The 24,556-nt window shown below is 42.2% G+C and overlaps 1 protein-coding gene across 13 annotated transcripts in view; it reads right to left on the reverse strand.

The window, feature by feature from the left end:
- Window positions 1-17,444: 17,444 nt before the first annotated feature.
- ARPP21 (cAMP regulated phosphoprotein 21) overlaps window positions 17,445-24,556 on the reverse strand; it is a 160,199-nt gene continuing 153,087 nt past the window's right edge. For all 13 annotated transcript variants that reach the window (XM_080934817.1, XM_080934816.1, XM_080934815.1 and 10 more), the window contains 2 exons: window positions 19,349-19,497; window positions 17,445-18,253 (listed from right to left, as the gene is read on the reverse strand). In XM_080934817.1, the coding sequence (XP_080790943.1) occupies window positions 17,996-18,253; window positions 19,349-19,497 (407 nt within the window). In that variant the 3' untranslated portion in view covers window positions 17,445-17,995. The remainder of the gene's footprint in view (window positions 18,254-19,348; window positions 19,498-24,556) is intronic.

A 24,556-nucleotide genomic window follows, 5' to 3' on the forward strand; every position in this document is an offset into this window, starting at 1 on the left:
TTGTGGAAATGGTGGTGCAAAAAAATATTAGATTAACTTTACTAGCGGAGATTTGGAGATAGCAAAGGGAAATGGTTCAGACATTAGAGAAGAAGAGGAAACATTTGGGGGTTACAGGGTAAACTGGCTTTTACATAGTGAGAGGATATGGTCTGTCTGTCTGTCTTCCCTCCCTCCCATATTACATATTCATCTTCAGAAAATCTTACATGTGACTCATTTGGGTTTGTTTTTTTCCTATGATTTTTTTAAAATCTAGGCCCTAAAGCTTATATTGATAAATGTTTAAAAAATATTCTTTACAACAACAGTAAACTAAAGCTGACATGTTTATTGAATTGTATTAAACTGGTTATAAAGTTCCAACAGTACATCAATGAACAGAAGGTTCCAAGATGCCCAATTTTCATCTTATCAAATAAGCCCAGGGAATAGGGTAGGGGGAAGGGGAAACAACCTGGTTTTCTACGTGTATGTTAAAATACTACAACGTGATACATGACAACCCCCACAAACATACACACACATACATACACAAACACACACATAAAATACATACAGACATATATACAAACATACACACATATACAAACACACACAAAAACATTCATAAAACAGACACAAACATATACACATACACAAATGCACACACATTTTTCTTTCTTAAATGCACATTTTTCTCAACTCTTCTTTTGCTTAAACATTCACATACCAAAAGAAGTAAGCGCCATCAGAAGCAGTATTGCTTCTAAAATAGGCAGCAATAAAACAATATGAACTAAAGCCAAAGTTGGCAGTGCTCAGGGGTAAGGCACCAGATTCCCTCATCTTCTTTGTAATCACCTCTCTTGTGAACCAGAAGAGACACAGGCTGTTTCTCAGAACAGTTCACCCATGTCAGGGTAGGGGAAGGGGAAGGCAAAACAACCTGGTTTTCTATGTGTATGTTAAAATACCACACATGGAGTTACCAAGAGGAGTTGCCTCCTGTAGAATTCTCTTAAGTCCTGACCAGCAGCTGCCTCTTTTCTCACACTCCAGAAGCTCCAGTAAGTAATCAAGGTTTATTTCTAGCAGGCAAGAAGCCAATTACAGCGGGCCCTCTAGAGCAGAGAGCCGATGAAGATAGGCTACAGAGCAAAGGGCCAGCTGCCTCTAGGGCCTGGACTCTTTTCTGTCTAGTAATTCTTCAATCTTCAACCACTGCCCTCCCTAGAGTAATTTGGGATGGTCCCTTACTGGAATAGGTGGAGGCTTTCTGTACTGACAACTCAGGCCGTGAGAAGGGCAGCTGTCAGCTGAAACACAGTGAACAAAGGCTTAGGTATCCGTGACATTGGAAAATTATTAGAGAAACACTCCAGAGATTGGAGTCCATGAGATCAAGAGCAGCCTGAGGGAGATTCTGTCTCCAACAGAATAAAAGGGATGGAAGGAGAAAGGGAAAGAGGGGGAGAGGGAGGGAGAGAAGGAAAACTGGATTACCTAGGTTTAAAAAGAACTAGGTTCCTTCAATGAAGAAGCTAGACAAAGAACTGAAAGAACTGAAAGGGTCTGCAATCCCATGAGAAGAACAAAATGATCAACTAACCAAATTCACCACAGCTACCAGGGACTAAAACACCAACCAATGAGTTCGCATGGAGGGACCCATGGCTCCAGGTGCATATGCAGCAGAGGATGGCACTTTCTAGCATCAGTGGGTGGAGAGGCCTTTGGTTCAATGAAGATTTGTTTTTCCAATGTAGGGGAATGCCAAGGCGCTGAAGTGAAAAAGGGAGGTTGGGAGAGGGATCACCTTCATGGCAACAATAGGAGGGGGAAAGGGGGAAGGGGGATGGGATTGGGGCAAGGGGATAAAAGAAAATAAATAAATAAATAAATAAATAAATAAATAAAAGAACTAGGTTTAGATTATAGGTCTGGATTGTAAAATTCCTTTTTCATCTCTTTTATTTTTTCTATTACTTTTAAATTTGTTTAACTCTTCTGTATATTAAAGTCTCTCTCCATTCCCTATTCCCATCTCCTCAAGATTAATCGCTGGCCTAGCATTCGATCCCCCGTCTCTCCGTGCATATTTTAGTGCACATTGTAAAATATGTGCTATGTATCCATATTTATGAGCCATACATACAGTTACTCTGAATGTTTCCAAATTTATACAACTATCACATTTTAAATATTCATCCTCTAGTTGTGTGTTTCCCCACAGATTTTGTGGTTTTGACAGTCTTCTGCCCTGGCTGCAATCACAGCTTTTAAAAAGCATTCCTGTTGTATTATATTTCATTGTATGGCTGTATTAATTTATCCGTTTCCCTGCTAGTCGGCATTTGGGCCGCTCGTTGACTCATCAAACATTCTTGCATGCATGCTGTTACTTTCACAGAAATCAAGAAGCTTCTGTAGGTGGGCTTGAGATGTCCTGGGATGTGCTGATTTGCATTTCGGGCATTTCATTGGCTCCTTTCCCAAAGGACAGTTCTCCTTTATGCCCACACCAGTCCTGAATGACCAACTGGCATTGTCCAGCTTTGTGCTGCCCAAACTCTCTGTGGTGAATGATAAGATCTGTAACTGAAAATGTGTCTTTTCACTCAACATTGGTGACACCCATCACCACTATGGTGTGAGAGTCCTTTACTAGTCATGCCAAAGCTTAGTCTTTGTAACCATGCTGACAGCCGGAGGCCCTCAGTTCATGATGACACAGCCAGAGGGATTCGTGCTGTTGCCACACCAGTGGGGTGTTCATCTCAGCAGGGGCTTCCAGCAGAGAAGAGGTAGCCATCTTTCCATCTCTCCTGTACACTCTCAGCATGTAGATAGGGTGACCCCACAAAATCATCACAGCATGGAGGCCTTCTTGTTGATTTGCCAATATCCTTTACATATTTTAATAGACACGTGGATTTGAGTATATGCTTATGTGTGTATGTCTGTGTAGTGTGTGTATACATATCATATCTTCTAACAAAATCTTCTCTTTATATCTTGCCATGGTGATACTTTATAAACAATTTTAAAGTTCATAATGATCAAAATTCACTAAAATTTTTGTATTATGTTATCCTGTGTGTTTTCTCAAAAATTCAGTATATACCCTGAGGTCATAAGGATGCCATTTATGGCTCTCCCAACACTTCATTACTTTGCTGGTTTTTATTTATGATCTATTCACTTTAAGGTTATTTATGTCTACTTTATGAGATAGAGGTCTGATTTATTTTTCATAGAAAATATTCCAATATTGTTTGTTCCTTTTTCAAAATGGTTTTATTTCTACAGTTTCTAATAAAACATTTTTGTATTTGTCTATTTATAAATTCTGTAATTTATTTGTTGGATATATTACTTTGTTAATGTGTTGACACTGGAAGCTCCCCCCACCCGGTCTGTGCGTGCGTGCATGCGTGTGTGTGTGTGTGTGTGTGTGTGTGTGTATGTGTGTGTGTGTGTGTGTGTGTGTGTGTGTGTGTGTGTGTGTGGTGTAAGAATCAAAGCAGGGTTTTACAAATGCTGGGTAAATGTTCTACCAATGAGATGCACTCCATCCTTATCATACAATGTTAGAAAACGTTTCTGTATATTTAATAAAATAATTTCCTTATCCTGTTCCTAAAAATTCATTTTCTTTGACAATAACAATTTCTTATGGCTGTAGGGATACACTTCTGGAGATTTCTGGTAATGTGACTTTAGTTATTGCTTTGGCTCCCAGGAATAGCTTCAGCGCTGCAGTAACACCTAACTTACCAGTTTCTGATGGTTAGAATTCAAATACTCTGTATCTGTGACTATGCTTGACTTTTTTTTTCTGTCATTGTGACTTTTCCCCCATCAATTCCATCATAACTAAGGGATCTTATTAATCTTTTCATTTAACCCCAGTTTATCTTAAGGGACAGAAGAGGTTTGGTGGTTCTGCTGACATATTGTAGAGGTATTATGTCCAAGTAGCTCTCTACCTAGCCATGTTTCTCCCAGACTGTCTGGCAGGAGCGAGTATTTATGGGAGTGGCACTCAGCAGAGGGAGCGTGCTAGGGAACATAATGGTTGGTCTGGGGAAGGAGGAGACTCCCTTTGCTGTGAGGCAGAGTTGGTGGAGGAGGACATGAGGTAAGGGGACAGCTAGTTGGCAGTGGGTGTGTTACAAAACCCCTGCAGGAGGTATCTTTTATGGGAGGATTGAGGAATTGAGCCATCAATCCTTATAAGGATGGGCTGGCAAGAAGGCATCACCCTCATTAGAGCAGCAGAGGCTGGCAGACAGCAGGAGCAGGAGAGAGCTAGGTGTATCAGTGAATGACCTTGAGGATGATGGTTTTCTAGAATGATGGTGCCCAGTCAAAGTGCCGAGCTACCAGAACTGAAAGGCTGCAGGTACTACAGTCTAAGGGGAATGCCCAGGACACTGTCTGATGGGAGATTTGAGAATGGTTATTAGGACATGTCTCTTGGAGGAAAATGGCTAGATCAACTGATTCCATTAGAAATAGCAAGAATGAAGATGGCCTTTTCCCCATTGCCAGGAGTCACCCTCATAGATTCCTGGGAGTTCCCATTGTCCTACCTTTCTAGCTCTTCCCAGAGATGCCACCCCACTGATTCCAGTTTTTCTCTCCTGCTATTCTCCCACTCCATCCTCTCTGTACTAGATCCCTCTTTCTCCCCTCACCACCCGTCCCCCACCAAATTCCCCCACTCCCCACTCCAATGTCTGTTCCATTTCTCCTACTCAGTGAGAGTCAAGCATACCTCCTTGGGGCTCCTTGTTACTTAGCTTCCTTGGGTCTATGGATTAAATCTTGTATTTTATGACTAATATTCACGTATATGTGAGTACATCCTATGTTTGTCTATCTGTGTTTGGGTTACCTCATTTAGGATGGTCTTTTCTAGTTCCATCCATTTGCCTGTAAATTTCATGATGCATTGTTCTGAATAGCTGAGCAATATCTCACTGCATAAATGTATACCATTTTCTTTATTCATTTCTCAGTGGAGAAACATGTAGGTTGTTTCCAGTTTCTGCCAATTATTAGTAAAGCTACTATGAACATAGCTGAACAAGTGTCCTCATGGGATGGTGGCCCATCTTTTGGGTATATGACTAAGACTGTTGAACATTTCTTTAAGTGCTTCTCAGCCATTAGTGGCTCCTCTGTTAAGAACTCTCTATTTAGATCTTTACTCCATTTTTTAATGGGTTATTTGGTTTGTTGATGTCTAGTTTCTTGAGTCCTCTGATGGATGAGGTGAAGATATTTTTCCCATTGTGTAGGTTGACATTTTGTCCTTTTGATGGTGTCCTTTGCCTTGTAGACAGTTTCATGAGGTCCCTAACCAGAAAAGACTTCCAATGTAGAGATGGGACACAAACCCAGCCACAAACCTTTCTGTTCACTATTTTTCCTCTCTATGAAAGGTACAGGGGTAAAGATGGAGCAGAAATTGAGGGAAAACTAACCAATGACTGGCCAATCTTGAGACTCATGCCTTGAGAGAGCGCCCACCCTGGACATAATTAATGGTACTCTGCTATGCTTGCAGACAGGAGCCTAGCATAACTGATGTGAGAGGCTTCACCCAGCAACTAATGGAGACAGATGCAGAGACCCACAGCCAAACATTAGGTGGAACTTGGGGAATCCTGTGGAAAAAGAGGGGAAGGGTTGAAGGAAACAGAGAGGTCAAGGACACCATAAGAAAGCTTAGGAATCATAGGGGTCCACGGAGACTGAACTGCCAGCCAGAGAGCATCATGGGACAGCCATATGTAACAGTTGTGCAGCTCAGTCTGCACCTGGAACTCCTAACGGCAGAAGCAGGGGCTGTCTCTGATTCTGTTGCCTGCTTTTTGGAGCCTTTTCCTCTGACTGGTCTGCCTTGTCTAGCCACAAGAGAAGATGTACCTTATCCTACTTCAATTCGATATGCCAAGAGGGATCGATATCCATGGGAGACCTCCCCTCTCCTGAGGAGAGAGGACTGGAAGATGGGGGGTAGAGGGATGAGGAGAAAGAGGAGTGGAAAGAACAGAGGGAGGGGATGTAAGATAAATAAATAATGTAATCAATTGATTACCATTGATTATTAAAATAAGTAAATAAAAATATAAAAGAAACAGCAAATGTGGAACGGAAGCTGAAGACACTCCAGCAAAAAGCTAAATCCCTGTGTTCAGTTCCCAGACCAGCGAGGTCTCATTTCCAAAACTACAGAGTTGTAATAGTCCAGTACACCTGTGTAGTGTGTATGAAGAAGAAACCTGACTAGTGACAACACTCACCTTACTGTGTGCTTCTGAGAATGAGATGGTCAAGGGCACATTGCCTATTGACTGGATTTGGGTGACAGGAGAAAAGAGCTTGTTCTTGTCCACACTGCCTGTGCCTGTGATTAGCAGAACTTCCTGCCCAATACATGTCTCTGCACAGTAGAGAGAGAGAGAGAGAGAGAGAGAGAGAGAGAGAGAGAGAGAGAGAGAGGGAGGGAGGGAGAGAGGGAGGGAGGGAGAGGGAGGGAGAGGGAGAGGGAGGGAGAGGGAGAGAGGGAGAGGGAGAGAGGGAGAGAGAGGGAGAGAGGGGGGGGAGAGGGGGAGAGAGAGAGAGACAGAGAGGGAGAGAGAGAGACAGAGAGGGAGAGAGAGAGACAGAGAGAGAGACAGAGAGAGAGAAAGAAAGAGAGGAAGAGAGAGAGACAGAGAGAGAAAGAGGAAGAGAGAGAGAGAAAGAGAGAGAGAAAGAGAGAGAGAGAGGGAGAGACAGAGAGAGGGAGGGAGGGAGAGGGGGAGGGAGAGAAGAAAGGAGAGGGTGGGGGAGAGAGGGGGAGAGAGAGAGAGAGAGAGAGGGAGAGAGAGAGAGAGAAAGAGGGAGGGAGGGAGAGAGACAGAGAGAGAGAGAGAGAGAGAGAGAGAGAGAGAGAGAGAGAGAGAGAGAGAGAGAGCTTCTGTGCAGAACTTCCTGCCCAAGACATGTGTCTGTGCTGTGTCCATGGAGAGTCAGCTTCTGTGACTAAAACTCCTGTTTTTCTCAATGTTTTCTTGTGTGCTAGTTTGAAACAGGGACACCTTGACATCATTATTAACCATGTTAAATTTCTACATCTCAGAAATTAATTTTGTCATGGTCTACGGGGGTGCTTTCTGTATTCCAAAATTCAATTTCTCTGTTTTCTGTTCCTTTAAACACACCGTGTGAGCAAGATAACCAGCTGTGGTTTAATGCTCGCCTTGTGTCTGGCTGTCCTTCATCCTCTGACTCTGAGATGAAATAGCTCTGTGATTCCTTCCTCCCCAGGAATCTTCATGGATAGTCATTCTTAAAGGAACACCAGGGAGATTTCATTTTGTCTTCCCATGGAAACAGGATCATTCTCTCAGATACATGAGCTCCATGTGGTTCATCATATTTTTTCTTTTCACGTTGGCTGCTGGGAAGACTGATGCTAGCATTTGCTCAAAGGAATGTAGCGTTCCTTAACAAGAAAATTTTAGTTTAGTTTAGTATTCGCTCTATGATTAGTTTTAATGTTTACCTCGTTTGACTTGTTTACTTTTATTATATGTGTATGAAGCAGGAAGTGAAATAGATTGTGAAGGGGTGCTGCTTACGGACTTGCTCCTCATGGCTTGTTTAATCTGCTTTCTTAGACAACCCAGGACCATTTGTTTATGGTGGTACAACCTGCAGGAAGCTGGGTCCTCCTGTTTCAATCATTACTCAAGAAAATATCCAATAGACTTATGGACATTCCAATCAGATGGAGAAAATTTCTCAATTGGTATTCTCTTTTTCCAAATGACTAGAGAATGTGTCCAAGTGCCAGAATAATTTTTTAAAAAGTAAAAATAAAAAAATTAAACCAAAGAGCAGAAGCTAACCAGTGCATTGCGTGTGAGGATCTAGAATATTTAGAATTTCTGCTAGCAGAGGAAGGATCTATCAAACAGAGACCTGAAGGACTAGCTATGGTTTACACGCTTTTTCCAAGTAACACAGAATGATTGCTGGTGACCAAAACAAATGTATCAATCACTTCTGCAAGAGCATTTAAACGAGATTGCACATAGATGTAGTAGCTAATCAAAGTACATATCGTATAAGACAGCATGGATACTCCTGTTACATATTTGCATTCATATGTACATTGTCATGCGAAAATATTCTACAATACTATCTCAACACAGCTTTGTTGCAAATGCAGGCCCCATAATCCCTTGCCTTTTCCTAGGGTCATCTTGGAGTTTTTGATTTTTGCATCAAAAAGACATCTGAGTCTTCCAGAGCCCTGCGGGGCACCTCCCTGATGTGACCAATCCCTGTGATCCTTACATCCGGGAAGGAAAGGTGTTGCCTAACTGAGTCAGGTAAATCTCCAGGGCATATGACATCAGGTAGCCAAGGCGATCCATCATGAGATGATCTTCTGGCAGGCTCAGCTGTGGAGTTTTCGGCTGTTCTCACTTAAACAACTGCTTTCAGAGCATCTCACTGCGTCTCCCTTAGGAAATTATTTCATTGTATAATTGCCCTTGCTTCAAGTGAAGTTTTCTTAATGTCCAATTTGGATGGCCTATTTTTCCAGTCTCAGGCCATTACTCTCTATTACATCACTATTAACCACCTTTAGTAATTCTTTTCCCTCTCAGAGGGGGTGAAATCGGCTCCCACACTTTATTTGAAAATGTGACCCCGTGCTTCTCAATTCAAAAACGGACGACGCGTAATAGGGTCAGGGATCATGCTGCTTGTGAGAAAAGTGGCTGATTTTCCTGCTCAGTTTTCACCAGCTTTTGAAAGCAGTTTGTGGCCACATTGCAGGGAGCAGAGAACATGCTTGCACACGGCATCTCTCTGTGCCCACAATGAAACACTAAGGCAAGCACACAGTGTCATAGGGGAACCTGAGCCCGCAGTAGGTGACATTCATAACCTTCCATGGGAAGAGAGGAGATGTATCTCCAGAAACAGACCTGCCTATCGCCTGGCTTTCCCAAGCTGTAGGAAGATCAGCCACAAAGGGCAGCGGAGGCTGAGGTGAGGGGTCCTTAGAGAGCAGCATGCAATCAAAGCTTAAGGTCTTCAAAATCTTTATGGTAAAATTCCTCTGGGGCACAGATTGAGCTGTTTGTCGCTGGCTTGTCCTTCACATACATGTGGATCTGTCACGTTGGGACATCTAATGGTGTGTGAGAAGCAAAAAACGTGACTCTGAGCTTAATAATAAGCTGCCTTCTCCATTTGTGTATTTGTTCAATTATTTGGTTTTGTTTGTTCATTTATTTTGTGTATCTGTGTGTAGTGTGTGTGTGTGGTGAATATGTGTTCACTTAGGTGTGTGTTCCTATACACTATGAGTCTATGTGCACGTGTGTGTGTGTGTGTGTGTGTGTGTGTGTGTGTAGTGCATATATAGGTGCATTTACCTGTGCAGGTCATGTGAGCACCAGAGATTAACACTGGTATTTTTCCTCATTTATCTTTCATTTTCTGACAAGGGTTCTCATGGAAAGCATAGCCCACCGTTTAGGGTAGACCGGCCTGCCAGCAACCCTCAGCATCCTCTCATCTCTGCCTCCTGGCACTGGGGTTAGGGGCATGCGTATGCTGTTATGCTTGACGTCTTCAGAGGTGTTGGGATCATAACTCAGGTCTTCCTTCTTTTGCAGTAAACGTCCTTCCCACTGAGCATCTCTGCACCTTTGCTACATTATTGTTAATGTTAGGACCTTTGTGACTCTGGTCTCATTTTCTTCCTCCCCATGTCCTCCATGTCCCCAGCATCCAAAGGCCATCCCATCCCAACATATACTCTCGGAAACTGAGATTAAATGTAAAAATGGTGTTTCTTGGTTGGAGGTGTAGCTCAGGGTATAGGTCTTGTCTAGGGTTTATGATGCCTGCCTGTATATAAACAAATAAATCATTTAATTAAGTGAATAAGGGAATGAACTAATTAATTAACAAAGAAATAACATGCCAGCCTAGGCCAGTGTACAATGCATCTATGTATACTTTGGACACCCTATGGGTCTGAGTTTGTTCCTAGATTGTGTGATAGATACATATAACTTCCCCTCCTGATTGACATCTCCTTCTGTCTGTCCCAAGTCTGACCTCTTTCCATTCTGAAAAGTAAAATTCAATATAACCTAACAAAAACAATCAAATAGGCAATGTACATATCGGGGCATTCTCCAAGGCTTCGTTCTCGGGGCTACTGACACACCACACCACGGTCTTGTTGGTGTTTTGTGGTCTCACAGAGACCAGGGGAGTGGTGAAGATGGCTCGGAGGAGGGATCTTCCTCTCCACGTGACACCAGCAGCTGCCCTGCCTCCCAGGATAGGGAAGAACATCAGGGCATAGGCTGTTAGAGTAAAGATGTTTGCCATTGAGGACACATAAATACTGGCAAATAGAAGGCTGCAGAAACTATTTGAGGTTGGAGACCCCGCTAGATGTAGACAGAGATTTAAGTTTGAGGTAGACATTACTAATGAGAACTATTGGAAAAAGTTTTTCAAACCTCTAGCAAAACAGCCCCTCCCAAATGTGAGGGATGCAGACCCCCCAAAAGTAAAAAGTTAAAAAAAAGTGAGATGAAGCAAACTACCCTGATCGTATGTGAAATGCGTGGTTTCCCCAGGAATTGTGGAGGCTAACTCCCCAGCCATGACGCCTAGTCTCATCATTTTCCAATACAGGACCATGGGAAGTGGCTGCTGGATTTCACTGTGGATCAATCGTGATTGAATTGTGCCGGAGGCTCAGCAACTCTCCCATGAATTCTCCAGTTGTAGCCCAGGCTGTTTTCAAACCCTGGCAGCTTAGGTTCCCCGTGCTCTGTAACTGTCCTGTCTGGGTCAGACATGATCTTTGCCATCTTGAGGGAGAACAGCTAGGATCATAGACATGAAAACCTCTGGAGATCAGTCCTATCAACCTTCCCACAGATTGTGTGCGTGTGTATGTGCGTGTACATGTGTGTGTGCTAGTGTACATGTGTGTACATTTGTGTGTGGTTCCCTTTTAGTCACCCATGCTCCTGTAAGTCACATCAATAATGCACAGGGTCATCGAGTTGAACTTGGATGGAATCCTTTCTTTGGTACATCACAGCTCTGTGGTGAGTGGGTATTTCTTTGAGTCTCTCTAGGGAAAATCAAGCGATAGTAGGGCATCTCCATGTGCTGTTGCAGAAGGCTCTAAAGCTTTGCTGTGCCCACAATACAACTGCTGAGTGTCCCAAACCTAGGGAAGAGATGCATTCTGGTTTATTCCCTAACACCAGTGGTAGCTGAGGTACAATAGGAGGCCTTGCCTGTTTGTGTTCGTCTACAGTCTCTGAGTGAGGACCCCCTTTTAAATGTATTGAATTTAGAGGTGTATACTTCTTTAATGAACCATGGCTGATATCATACTGGAACATTCCTCTAAGCTGTTGGTTGCCAGTTTCCTCTGTCTGCTGTTCAGGGTCAGGGCAGCCAAAACCACTGTGCACTTCCTGCGCCACTCCATGGGCTCTAATCAGCCGCCTTCCACTCCAAACACTCGGAATTATATTTCACCTTCTCTCGTGTTTCTTTTCCCTCCAGACTTCCCTCTTAGCCAGGGTTAGGACACATTCACACCCATCTCTGCAAACCCCATCTCTGTGTATCCAGCACAGGGCAGGACAAAAGGCCTCAGAAAATCTCAGAGAGGTAACTTTTCTTTTTTCATATTCCTATCTTTATGTTACTCTTTAGATGAGCCCCATCGCTAATGCATTTGTATTCACTGAAACACGGACACAATTTATTCTTAACATTCACAAGCTCCTTAAAGGCGGAGGCTTCCTGGGCAATGGATCATTGTCTTGCAATTATTAACTAGTATCCTATTTTGACTTCTATTGCTGTGACAAACACCACGAGCAAATGCAACTTGGAGAGGGAAGTTTTTTTTTTTCTTCTTGTTTTGGTTTATACTTCCACATCACAGTCCTTCTTTCAGGGGAGCCAGGGCAAGACTTCAAGCTGGAACCTGGAGGCAGGAACTGAAGTGGAGACCATGGAGGAGCACTGCTTACTGAATTGCTCCACGTGGCATGCTCAGCCTTTTCTTCTTATAGCACCAGGATCACCTGAGCAGGCTTGCATTGGCCAGAATGATCTCAGTCCCTTCATATCAATAATTAGCCAAGAATATTCTCCATACACACGCCCACAGGCTAATTTGATACATCTATTTCCTCAACTTAGGTTCCTTCCAGATAATTCTGGTTTGTGCCAAGTTGACAAAAACGACCCATGGCAGTGAGGACCCAGTGAAAGCATGATGAATGAATTAAACTATAAATCACTTTCATTGCCTTTGACCACACAGAGGGATAAAAAATCAGAAGCAACCATATTCTCGTACTTTATGCCCACACTACTGTAATCCATAGATATAAACATAGAGATAAAGTCCTTGAGCTTTAGTAATTCAAACGTGATAATGTAGAAATATGGCATTATAGCAATTCCTCCCAGACTCATTCGCATACCATGTTGTGGTGCGGCGCAGTGATGCCAAAAGCTGTCAGAACTGGGGCTACGGTGTTGCATTTAGAGACAGAACATTGCGTTACTGAAATTAAAGCAAGTTCTGAATATGTTATTTAAGATTTCCATATTACAATACATGAACATATGTGAGTACGAATTATATATCTGTATGACAAGTTCTCACTTCGTAGATTAGGCTGGGTTTGAAGTCAGAAATCTGCTTACCTCTGCCTCCTTTACTGCTGGGTGTGAGCCACCATTCCTGGCTTGTAACACACACACACACACACACACACACACACACACACACACACACACACCTGTTTGAAATATCTGTTATTTTTTTTCCTGCATAAATGTCTGTGTAGCATATGCATGCTTTGTGCACAGAGACCAAAGATGGCATCAAATCCCCTAGGACCAGAGTTACTGATGGGTGTAAGTTGTCATGTGAATGCTGGGAATTGAAAGCATTTCTTCTGTAAGAGTAGCTGCTGTGCTTAACTGTGGAGACGTCTCTCCTTCTGGTGTATTTTTTTTAACCAGCTCCTCGTAACATTAGTCTTTTGATATGGTGACCAAAGGTGATTCTTTTGACAAAATTATGAAAATTATGGCTGCCTTTTAGAAATTCATAATATGAGTTAATAGGTTAAAGGTTGCCAGAAACCACATAGGTTTTAACAATATTAATTGACCGGGGTTGCCCTATCCTCTCTATAATTGCCCGAACTACCACCTGCTTCACATAGCAGCCGTGAGTAGCATGGAACAGAGTGTCCTGGGCTCAAGGAGAAGCCTCAGTGGCCATACCGCTTGCTGCACATGTGTGAGGACCTGAGTTTTGATTTGCAACACCTACATAAAGTTGTATGTGGGATGGGAAGTCAGTAATTGTAGCAGGTTTACAGTGAGAAGGCAAGGGTGGAGCTGGACACAGGAGGTTCCTCAGGGCCTCTCAGACCAGTGAGCCTGGCACGCTCAGCAAGGAGCCAGATGCTTGCCTCATTATTTTAGGGTTTTCATATGCATGTGTGTGTATATATGTGTGTGTGTGTGTGTACACATATACATATATGAGATGAGATGTGTGTGTGTGTGTGTATGAGAGAGAGAGATTAGGGGTTGGGCTTGAACTCAGGAATCCACTTGCCTTTGCATCCTCCAGCGCTGGGTGTGAGCTAACAAGCCTGTGTACATGTTCCCCCCCCCCAACAATACATGTACACAGAATTAAAAAAACAAAACACCATTCCAAGAAAAATACTTTCAGAAATAAGACGCTTATTTTTAGTTTCTATAAAATATTGCATCTATTACAGTCTGAGCATCCCCAAAGATCTATTTCTGCTTTACTTTGGAGGTGAGGCATTTCCAGTATCAACTCTGGTCTCTAAGTGATCAAAGCCATCTGTGACCTAAGTGCCAGGGAACAAGTGAATTGCAGAGCAGCAACTGTGTTCTCTTCATGGACCCGTGTGTGGAGCTAAGGGAGGAGGAGGATGGAGTCGCCATGTATCCATCACAATTTGACTGTTGTCAAGAATGGAGTCAGAATCTAAACACACCCCCGTGAAAGCTCAAAATTCCATTTCTGTTGCTTCCCCTTCACTGTATTTGATTTTTCCAAATCCTGCTTTTAAAAATGTGTTTTTTCACGAGGGGCTCACATCTCTAATGCTGATGTACAGCTCTATTTTGGCCTTCAAATTATACTCACAGCTGTGTAATCTTGTTTCTGGAATGCTGGTCCAACCTCTCCTGCCTCACCTTAGGTCCTGCAGAAGTACATTAACCAACAGCAACCTAGCAGCATGCTAGTCAGAGCATTTACCAGCAAGTGTCAGAGCAGCCAAGACAGCATCCACAAGACCAAGGCAAAGTAGCTTAACGTGTTTGTACTCCTGTTTTCAGTGATCCTGAATAACTACAGTATAATCCACTATGAAATAAGGGTTTATATAAATCACCCCTTTACATTCACATAGAGGTATAAGAGATGACTTTAATTATCTATCCATGTGTTTACTTTTCTAAGTGTCTGTGTATTAATATCTCCACTTAAGCTTATAAACTGAATAATCTGTAATTAAAATATGATGGCGATAAAATTAGTAACCAAGATGAGAAACATATTGAGTGTTCTCTTGACAACATATTAAATTCTGAATATGCTTCAGTTACAGAAGCATCACCCCACATATCTTAGTGCAAGAGAACACGAGAAGCAAGTCATGATGGTACATTGCATTTAATTGCAACACTTAGAGGCAGAGAGACAGAGGCAGAGAGAGAGACAGAGACAGAGAGAGACAAGGAGTCAGAGAGAGGCAGAGGGGCAGATGAATCACTATGAGTTCGGGGCAAGCTGATCTATGTGGCAAGTTCAAGGACAATCAGGGATACATGGTTGGTTTTGTGTCAAATAAATACATACATACATACATACATAAAAGGCGAAGGTACCAGGGAAGAAGGGTTGGCATAAGCAATACTGAAAGAAGCATGTATAATAAAAAGTATAGAATATAAAACCCATCTTTACCGTTGATATGTATAAGGCTTAAATCTACAGTGCCTAAGAGGCTCAGCAATTCTAAGGATCATAAAACAAAAATCAAAGTTTCCCAGGGTTCTACGAGGGGAGGGTACACATTCCAACTCATAGTTATTTGATTTTAGAATTACTGTCAAAGTCTGAAGGCTAAATAATGTTTTTTTAAAGTGGATATTGGCTGTCGAGATAATTTAAAGGGAAAAGATGCTTGCCGTCAAGGTGGGATACCTGAGTTTCATCTCTGGAACCAATAAAGTAGAAGGAGAAAACTGACTCTGTGAGTTGTATTATGACTTTCACATGTGCACCATGGCATGTGTATACAAACACACACACACACACACACACACACACACGGGGGGGGGCATAAATAAATAAATGAATAAATAAATAAATAAATAAATAAATAAATAAATGTAATTAGAAAATGAGTCCTTATTGCCCAAGACCCTTCTTCCATTAGAGAAGGATCTAAGCTATGAAAATATGCTGCCTCTACTCAGTGTGGTGATTAGGTCAATAGCTCAATAAACAGAAATATTCTTATAAAGTTTTTCATGGTCAGGGATTATGTTGATGAAAAATTGAGTAGACCCAGATATGGGAAAATAGAGCAGACTTCACAAGGAGCAGAGTTAATTAGAATAGCACAAGAGCCCCCTTGAAAGGAAGAAGGAAATGATGGATGGAAAAAAATTATAAGCTACTAAGTAGGGTTTTTAAGTGTTTAACTCTACCAAAGCTAAACAACATGAAACCAAGAAAAAAAAATCCAGAATAGGGATGTCAATAAATGAAAACGAATGAGAATTTCCCTGATGCTGTTCCCATAATGCATTTTTAGGGAGGAAATATGAACAATGGGGCAGTTATTGTCCTGTGGTATTAAGACGAAAGCTCTGAGGTTCCATTCCCTCAAAGAAACATCTTTCCAAGGGCTGATCCCCAGAGTCCAGAGCTCAGTTATTAATTTGTAAATGCTGTCCTAACTCAGTTTTAACCATGGACTCCATAGGGATTTATACATTGAGGGATTGGATAGCCACAGGCTTCACACAGTTGCTTTGCAGATGTTCTAGCCTTTGTGCTTAAATAATTGCTATATACATTCTTTTCCAGTTACCAGGACAAATGCCAGCTCCTTTGAGATGTTGGCTTATTGTTGAAACCTGTAGTACATTGGAGTGCATGGTTCAGTATAAGAGGAGGAATCAGGCTCAGCCTTTTCTGGATTAATATAAAGAAATTTCTCTTCCAGGTATGTAGTTTAACTCTAGGAATGTCAGAACAAGAGTGAATATTTGTATTAGCAATGTTTGGGATTTCCTGGTAGTTATGGTATAGCTGCACACCTCCAATATTTCTAAATCTAAAAGCAATGGTACAAATATCATTCTGTTCATGACCCTTATGATGCTATCAAGATGAGGGGTTATTCTTGGTACTAATATTTGCTTATAGCATCTATCAGAGAGATGTCATTCAATTCGAAATGCCTGGGAAGCATTTTTCCATATAACATTCATGAGAGGATGCCAAGAAAGAACAATGCTGACACTAATAAAACAAAAACTGATAGTGAATGTTCAGTCAAAATTTGATTTCTCCATGATCCCTCCCAAGGCACAGGGGAAGGGATGGAAGGAATGTAAGAGCTGACAGAATAGGCAGACTTTCTGGGAAGACTATCTTCCAGCCCTGATACAGTGCGGCCTGACTGAACTCATAGCATCTTCCAATACCCACACAAGATGGAATCTGTTAACATCCTGTCATGGGAGGGGGAGGCTATGAATCCCTGTCCCTATCTAAGGATATATAGGTAGTTAATGGTTGATGAAGGACAGAGAGACTTTTCCTCTAAGAAAGTAATTGTGAAAGCTCCTATAAGCAACCCCCTATCCTAATTCTGTTATAAGCCCTAGTGAAACTCACTGATTTAGAGCAAGCTAGTAAGCAGCATTCCCCACCCCCTACTGTGGGCTCTGCATCAGCTTCTGCCTCCAGGTCTCAGCCTTGTTTAAATTCCTGTCCTGATCTCCTTTGGTGATGAGCGACAATATAGAAGTTCAAGTCAAATAAAGACTCCTCATGCCCCCCCCCCAAAAAACATTCTCATTGATTCATTAAAAACAAAAAGACAGACAGACAGACAGTGCACGGAGGCAGTGGAGCTAACCGAGAAGAGGAAGGGTATCGAGGAGAGTTTGAGGAGATGCTGAGTTAATAAAAGTGCATTCTATATTGAAATGTCATTCTGTATAATTAACATCTACCTGCTAAGTAAACTAGTCATTAAACAAGTGTACAGCACATTGAAGGAGAGACGGAAACAAACTGGTGGTAAAAACATGACCTTCCTCCATAAGGTCAAATAAGCTTTTATTTGGATTAAACACTACAATACCATATATATCCATTTAAAAAAGAAAACTCTATAGTGTATAGAAATTATTCCTTCCATTCCTTAACTCTTTCCTTTTTCCGTTACAGCTTTGGTACCATGTGATTTAGTTTATATATATATATATATATATATTTTTTTTTTTTTTAAATACTTTTAGCATCACAAACTCAACACAAAGTACAAAACTAATCCGAATCAGGGATATTGTAATCTACACAGTGGTGTTCAGTGGTAGGAGAAAATCTTACCTTGATGAGTTCATGTCACTAGCTAAGCTAGAAAGGCATACCTAGCAGACATGACAGAAATATGCACCATTAACCAGCTAATGTGTGTTTTAGTCTTTGATTAGTTTGTACAGAATACCAGCAGCAATCCTTTGCACGCTGAGTGTATATGGAAGTCCTCAGCCAGCTGTCAAAGTCTCCTCTTCCTTTGAAGGCCATGAGTTAGCATCCGATGACGTGGACCGCAGGCTGCCTGACCTCTCAGAACTTGACCTGCCAGCCAGCGTTGCTCATGTTCTCACAATTTGTTCTGCAACTAGCAGACATGACAGGGACCGTGCTGGAGGGGCAGTGTGGACCCATCAACCTTAGGTTGTTCTGAGGGGTTGGCGGTGTGACGTTACAGTACACAGGCATTCTGGTGGCTGGGAGTGACCCTTGGCCTGCCTGACTGGGCAGCATGATTGGCGGTTGGTATGTCTGCTGGGGCACTGCTTGAGAACCTTGGGTCATTGGCACCTGCGTGAGACACGAGTATGGAAATGCTGTTTAATTTGTTCAGGGAGGAGATGGTGTCATAAATATCACTCAAGTGTTCGAGATCCACTGAACAGATCTCTAGTTCTGTATCCTTTATTAGATATTTCACTTGGAGAAAGCCACCTCGCCTGCTTACAGATTTGTCCTGCTCCATGCACAGGGATCATGGGATGCACGTAGCCTGTGAACCACAGGTTGAACATGCATGGGGACCATTTGGATAAGTACATCTCTGTCAAAGAACCTCTTTCTGAAAGTATGACGGGGAGAGAGATTTCAGGATGGAGCAGATGCTTACAAGTGTGAAGTCTTCTTGCCTTCTACCCCCCCCCCTTCTCTGCTCCTTCCTTTGCCCCAACATAGTACCTGGATGCCCCTCTAGCTATCTTGCAGTGTGGGAAATCATGCTCCTTTCTGTTTTCATGTGGAGAAGCTTGGCGGCTTCCTTAGTAAGGAGGGGGTTTTGTCCACATAGAGGCTTGAGTCTAGTTTCTTTAAAGCTCAAAGCACTCAGTACAGCTAAACTGAACAACCAGACCATTTTGCTCCCTCCTCGTTTCTTCTTGGAGGCTTCAGCTTAGAAACTATGAGAGCACTCACAATACACATTAAAGGCTCAATATGTGCTCTGACCTGCAGAATGGAACTGTGCCTGCATTAGTGTGCTTTAAATGCGTCTAAGACGCCACATTAAAAACCTACGATAATTTGCAATTCCAGTAGAAAGAAGTTTACTTGTGTAGATACAAATAAATTGCCACAGTGGTTTTCTACCAATCATTTCAACAAATTGTCCAAAGGTCTTCTGGGAAAGGGCAACAAAGAATTTCCTTCTATGAATAGATGTTTTGGTGGAAGCAAACCCAATAGAGCATTGAAAGGCCCTGACATTTGTTAAGGCACCTGCACACCATTATATTTTTTAATTTTACATCTCAATTCAAAGTGAACTAATGGGTGGATGGGTCAGCCATCCATGACCCTACTAACTGCTCCGCACCTGCAACTTCCTGTAACTTCTATTTTGACAAGTGTGAGTTTGTGGCCAGGGTTTTCCCCGATGCTGGTACACACCTGATAAGAAGACATGGTTGGGTAGGAGACCATCACACCGTGCACCGGGGCTCCTTGCTGACCGCTCATCACACCCTGGCTGTGAGCTGACTGCTGTACTCCCATCAGGCCTTGGAAGCCCTGCTGACCAGACAAGACTGCCTGGTAACCTGTAAAAAAGAGAAAAAAAAAATTTTTTCTGAATGGATTGTAAGAGGCTGTCGTGGGAAGAAGTTGTAGTATTGTGTAGGGCATGAGTTGCTCTTGTTTCTAAGTGACCATTGGCCATCTCGGTCTCCGAGCTGTGAATATGCTATCCAGATGTTTGTTTCCTTAGAATGGAAAAAAAAAAAATTAAAGCAACATCGAAGTGTAGATAGTATTATGGTTTCAAAAGGTCCACTGACATTTTCATTGCTACATACAACAGTTCAATAAAAATCTTCTGATATTTCTACTGTTACAAAGAATGGTCCAATGAACCTCTTACATTTCCATTGCTGCATAGAGTACTCAAAAAGAATCTGACATTTCTATTGTTACATAGAATGGGCCAATGAAAACCTGGTGTTTCTATTATTATACAGACTAGTCCAGTGAGGACATGTGACTATGATTAATTCATCATTACACAGAGGCATCTCTTCACATCATAAATTATACCTTTTGTGGTTGGCTTTCTCAGTGGTCTCAATAATTTAAAATTATTAAGAATGTTTTAGTTTAAATGACTGATTCACTGATTTTCCCACTCTCCTGAATTTGCTTTCTGTACATGGAGACCACCAAACAGCCTGTTCACACAGTATGGATTCTATTTGGCCATGTCTTGGTGAACAAAATGACTCCCTATGCTGAGTAATTAAACATCCACTAGGGATGGGGTATCAGCAAGAGAAAAGTATTTTGTTCAACAATTAGCCCCTAAGAGAACATTCCAGTAAAACATCCAAACAATAGTCATGGGCATGCATCAGACAGCATAGAATACAATTTTTTTTAAATCATCTCTTTTTATTTATTTTGATGGGTCAGTTGCTTGACTCTCCTTTCTTTTTCTCAGTTGATAGAGCATTTTATTTATTTGGTTTTGTTCTAGAAACAAGCAGTTTAAAATGCATTGTAAAAGAAAGTTGAGAAGTGCTCTTATAAATGTTGGGAAAAGTTACAACTTTGAGAGGATGATACAGTAGTAGATAAACACAGCAGCATCCATCACTGCTATAAAACAAGGTGTGTCTAGAGCTTGCACCCATGTGTGCTACACTGAAACATTGAGGACCAGAGAGGAGAGTCTTACCACAGACACTGTGATAAATTTTACAGCCAGGAGCCAGAGAGATGGCTCAGAGGTTAAGAGCACTGTCTGCTCTTCCAGAGGTCCTGAGTTCAATTCCCAGCAACCACATGATGGATCACAACATCTGTAATGGGATCTGATGCCCTCTTCTGGTGTGCCTGAAGACAGTGACTCACATACATGAAATAAATAAATAAATAAATCTTTAAAAGAGTTGTACAGTCAGATTCTTAAAATGAAACAAGAACACAGACTGTATAGACACTGTTAACAGATGCATGTAGTGAGTACTCTTGAATGCTGTGACTTTGTAATGAAGGAAGATAAAATCTTAGTCTTCACAGAAGAAAATGCTTGGCTCTATCAGCATATATACCCATTTGTATCAGACATATCAGGAAGCCATGTTGCAGGGAGTCACTGAGTCAGAAGTCTAGCTCTGTTCTTCAAGTTGATTCAAAGCAAGCTATTGGCATGGAAGGCTGCGGACAATAGCCTGGGGGTGGGGGACAGGCCACATTGGGAGGTTAGGGGGTTGAATCAGTGTGGATTTCTAAGGTCGCCTTTTCAATGGTCTTGAGGGTCATCTTAATTTTTATTCCCACTGCACACCCTGTTCATTATTACAGAGGCTTTTAATTTGGTAAATTACTTAAAATCCTTGTAAGGACTCCATGTGTCACCAATGGAATTAAGGGTAATAGCTGTCTTTCTGCTCTATCTTCCCCAGGGTGCATACTCAAAGCTTTTCGGTCACGTGTTCAGAGTCCATTAAAATGCCCAGTGTCCCATCTCCAAAGGCTCACACCTACGTGTGCATCATTCACACACACACACACACACACACACACACAGACAGAGATAGAAAGACTCACAAATTCATATGCATACAGACAGACAGACACAGACATAGACAGACAGATGCACACACACTCAGACACAGACTGATAGAAACAAATATTCAGATACACACAGACATAGACTGACAGACATGCAGAGGGATACACACACACAGACACAGACAGATACAGACAGGCAGACACACAGAACACACACACACACACACACACACACACACAGAACCCGCCTACACAAAAACCAGTTATGCCCTGAAAGACAACCTGAGAGTATTTTTCTATTTTCTTACCACATTATTTTGAACCACACATTACAAAGCATGCATTGTAATATACATAAGAAAATAACATGATGTGGTTGTGGAAGGGTTACAGGCAATTGTGAGCGATATTTCCCTTACCATTTGTACCACTTGCTTTTGTAACAGAGGGTGAGCAATTTGAACTCACTGTCAAGGTCACACCATTGGGAGAACTAAAACAGACAGATTTCTCACTAAAAACTGATGGCAAACTTTTAGTTTGACATCTGAATAGACATTTTACTGACTTTGTAGCCTCAGTAAAGAATTCAGTCAGTTCTTTTCAACCTGTCATGACCCCTTTGGGGAGTAACAGAACCTTTCAGGGGTTGTTTTAAGAACATGGGAAAACACAGATATTTACATTAAGATTTACAGTAGCCAAAATTACTGTTATGAAGTAGCAATGAAAGTAATTTGATGGTCAGGGGAGTCACCACAACATGAGGAACTGAAGTATTAAAAAGTTACGGCATTAGGAAGGTTGAGAACCACTGTGCTAGATAAATAATATTCAAACAAATACAAAGTAAAAAGGAGAGGTGATGGGGATGGGCACATAGGAATAAGGGAGAAACAGCTCGTGCATTTTTCCTGATCATACATGTTCATCCTTCCACAGAATCATTGTGTTAAAAAACAAACTGTTGTGGTTGACATCTAGAGAGTCATGTATTAGGTAAATCAAAACTAAGGCAAAGAGAAAATAAGAGAGGTGCAAAGATGGTCAGAATAAGAGAGAGGGAGAGAGAGAGAGAGAGACAGAGAGACAGAGAGAGACAGAGGCAGACAGAGAGACAGAAAGAGAGAGACAGAGAGAGAGAGACAGAGACAGAGACAGACAGAGAGAAAGAGAGAGACAGAGAAAAAGAGAGAGACAGGGAGAGAGAGACAGAAAGAGAGAGTCAGAGACAGAGGCAGACAGAGAAAGAGAGAGACAGAGAAAAAGAGAGAGAGACAGAGAGAGTCAGAGACAGAGGCAGACAGAGAGAAAGAGAGAGACAGAGATAGAGAAAAAGAGAGAGACAAGGAGACAGAGAGACAGAGACACACACACACACACACACACACACACACAGAGAGAGAGAGAGAGAGAGAGAGAGAGAGAGAGAGAGAGAGAGAGAGAGAGATACAGACACACACACAGAGAGAATAAAACATTCCCCTTCTAGAGAAATGAAGGAAATATCCAGGGACAGGGCAGAGCGTGTGGTGGCTGAGTTGCCCCATCTCCACACAGGGCACCGCCTGCTCTGCTCACTCTCCCTGGGAACACAGAGGCAGCCTCTCCCGCCCCAGCCTCATCCCAGGATGATTTGTGAGAGTTAGCATTTGGCTGTGCATAGCAATATGCTGCCAGCTCTTCACTGGGGTCCCACAGTAAACACACTTAAGGCAAATACGGATTTATGTGGGGGAGGTGAATAGTCTTCAATTTCAAGATGAAAAGGGAAGCGGAAGGGAGGCTCAATTTATATTCATGAATCCCATTCCCCTCTCAATTCCACTCTCCAGGCGAGACATTTACATCTGGAATGGTTTAATTGGAGGTACCCATTTCTTTAAATTATGCTGGGGGAAGGTGGGCTGTAGAGGAGTCCCCCAGACAGGAGGCTGCTTGGAATGTGATCTGAACTCCCGGGAAGATGCAGAGAACTAAAAATAACATAGTGGTGACCCAAGAATGAACCAGCAGCTTCCGCCTGGGATGGGCTTTGTCTGAGGCAGTGGTGGCAGAGCCCCTGGCAGCTTGCTTATCTTGCCTGCTCAAATGAAAAATGTGTTCCAGTTTGTCAATTGGTAGCTGTGAAACGATCATTCTTTCATATTTATGGAGGATTAGCCAGCTATAATACATCTTACAAAATAGGGGGGGGGAAAGAAGCAACACCCTTCGGCCTGACGGGCTTGCTCAGGATATAATGAAGACATTAGCTGTTTTTTTATTATTAATATTATTTTGTACCTAGTTAAGATTGATTCCACTTTCAAGTCCTGTGTGGCATTTATTTTCCTGAAAGTGGAAAGGTCAAGGGTGATCGATGCCTTGTGGCCACTGAATAGCCAACTCTGCTAAAGAAAGACTACAAAGTGTGCAATGTCTGGCCCTTGTAAATCTGAGAACCACAAAAGAGTTTGTCAAGGGAAAAAAAAAAAAAAAAAAAAAAAGTTTGTCCTGTTGCAATACAATGAAAACTCAGAATGTAAAACCATCTGACATAATACATTGTTGCCAAGGATATTTTAACTCTTAAAGGCTTTGCTACAGATAACACTTTGGAAATGAATGAAAGGACTAGGTCGTGTCCAGCATTTGTGGATTTAGGTTAACTCTGCTGATGTTGGCTGTCAAATCCTGAAAGCCAGGAGGAGGTGGCATTTCTCAGAAAAGTCAGGGATGAGCAGTAGTCTGCCTGTAATCCAGCACTTGGAAGGTAGATACAATGAATGCGTAGCTCCAGCAAGCCCACTAGCAAAGCTAGCTATATCCCTGAGCTCTGAGTTCAACAGAGAGACCCTGCCTCGATGAAAATCAACCTAAGAAGACTCCGATTGTCAACCTCAAGCGTCTACGTGCAGGTGCATAAGCCTACACCAATACACACACACAAAGCACATGACACATGTGCCACACAGGTATCCCAGATGAGCCAAGTCACACACATATCCCTGTATTCCTAAGGAACTGTCTCTAGACTTGCCTCTGAATTCAAACTCTGCTCTTTTGTCTGAGGTGGGCTGTAGGAATCATGGTGGCTCTCAATTATGG

Source organism: Micromys minutus (genome assembly GCF_963924665.1).
Source record: "Micromys minutus genome assembly, chromosome: 21".
Taxonomy (NCBI): Eukaryota; Metazoa; Chordata; class Mammalia; order Rodentia; family Muridae; genus Micromys; species Micromys minutus.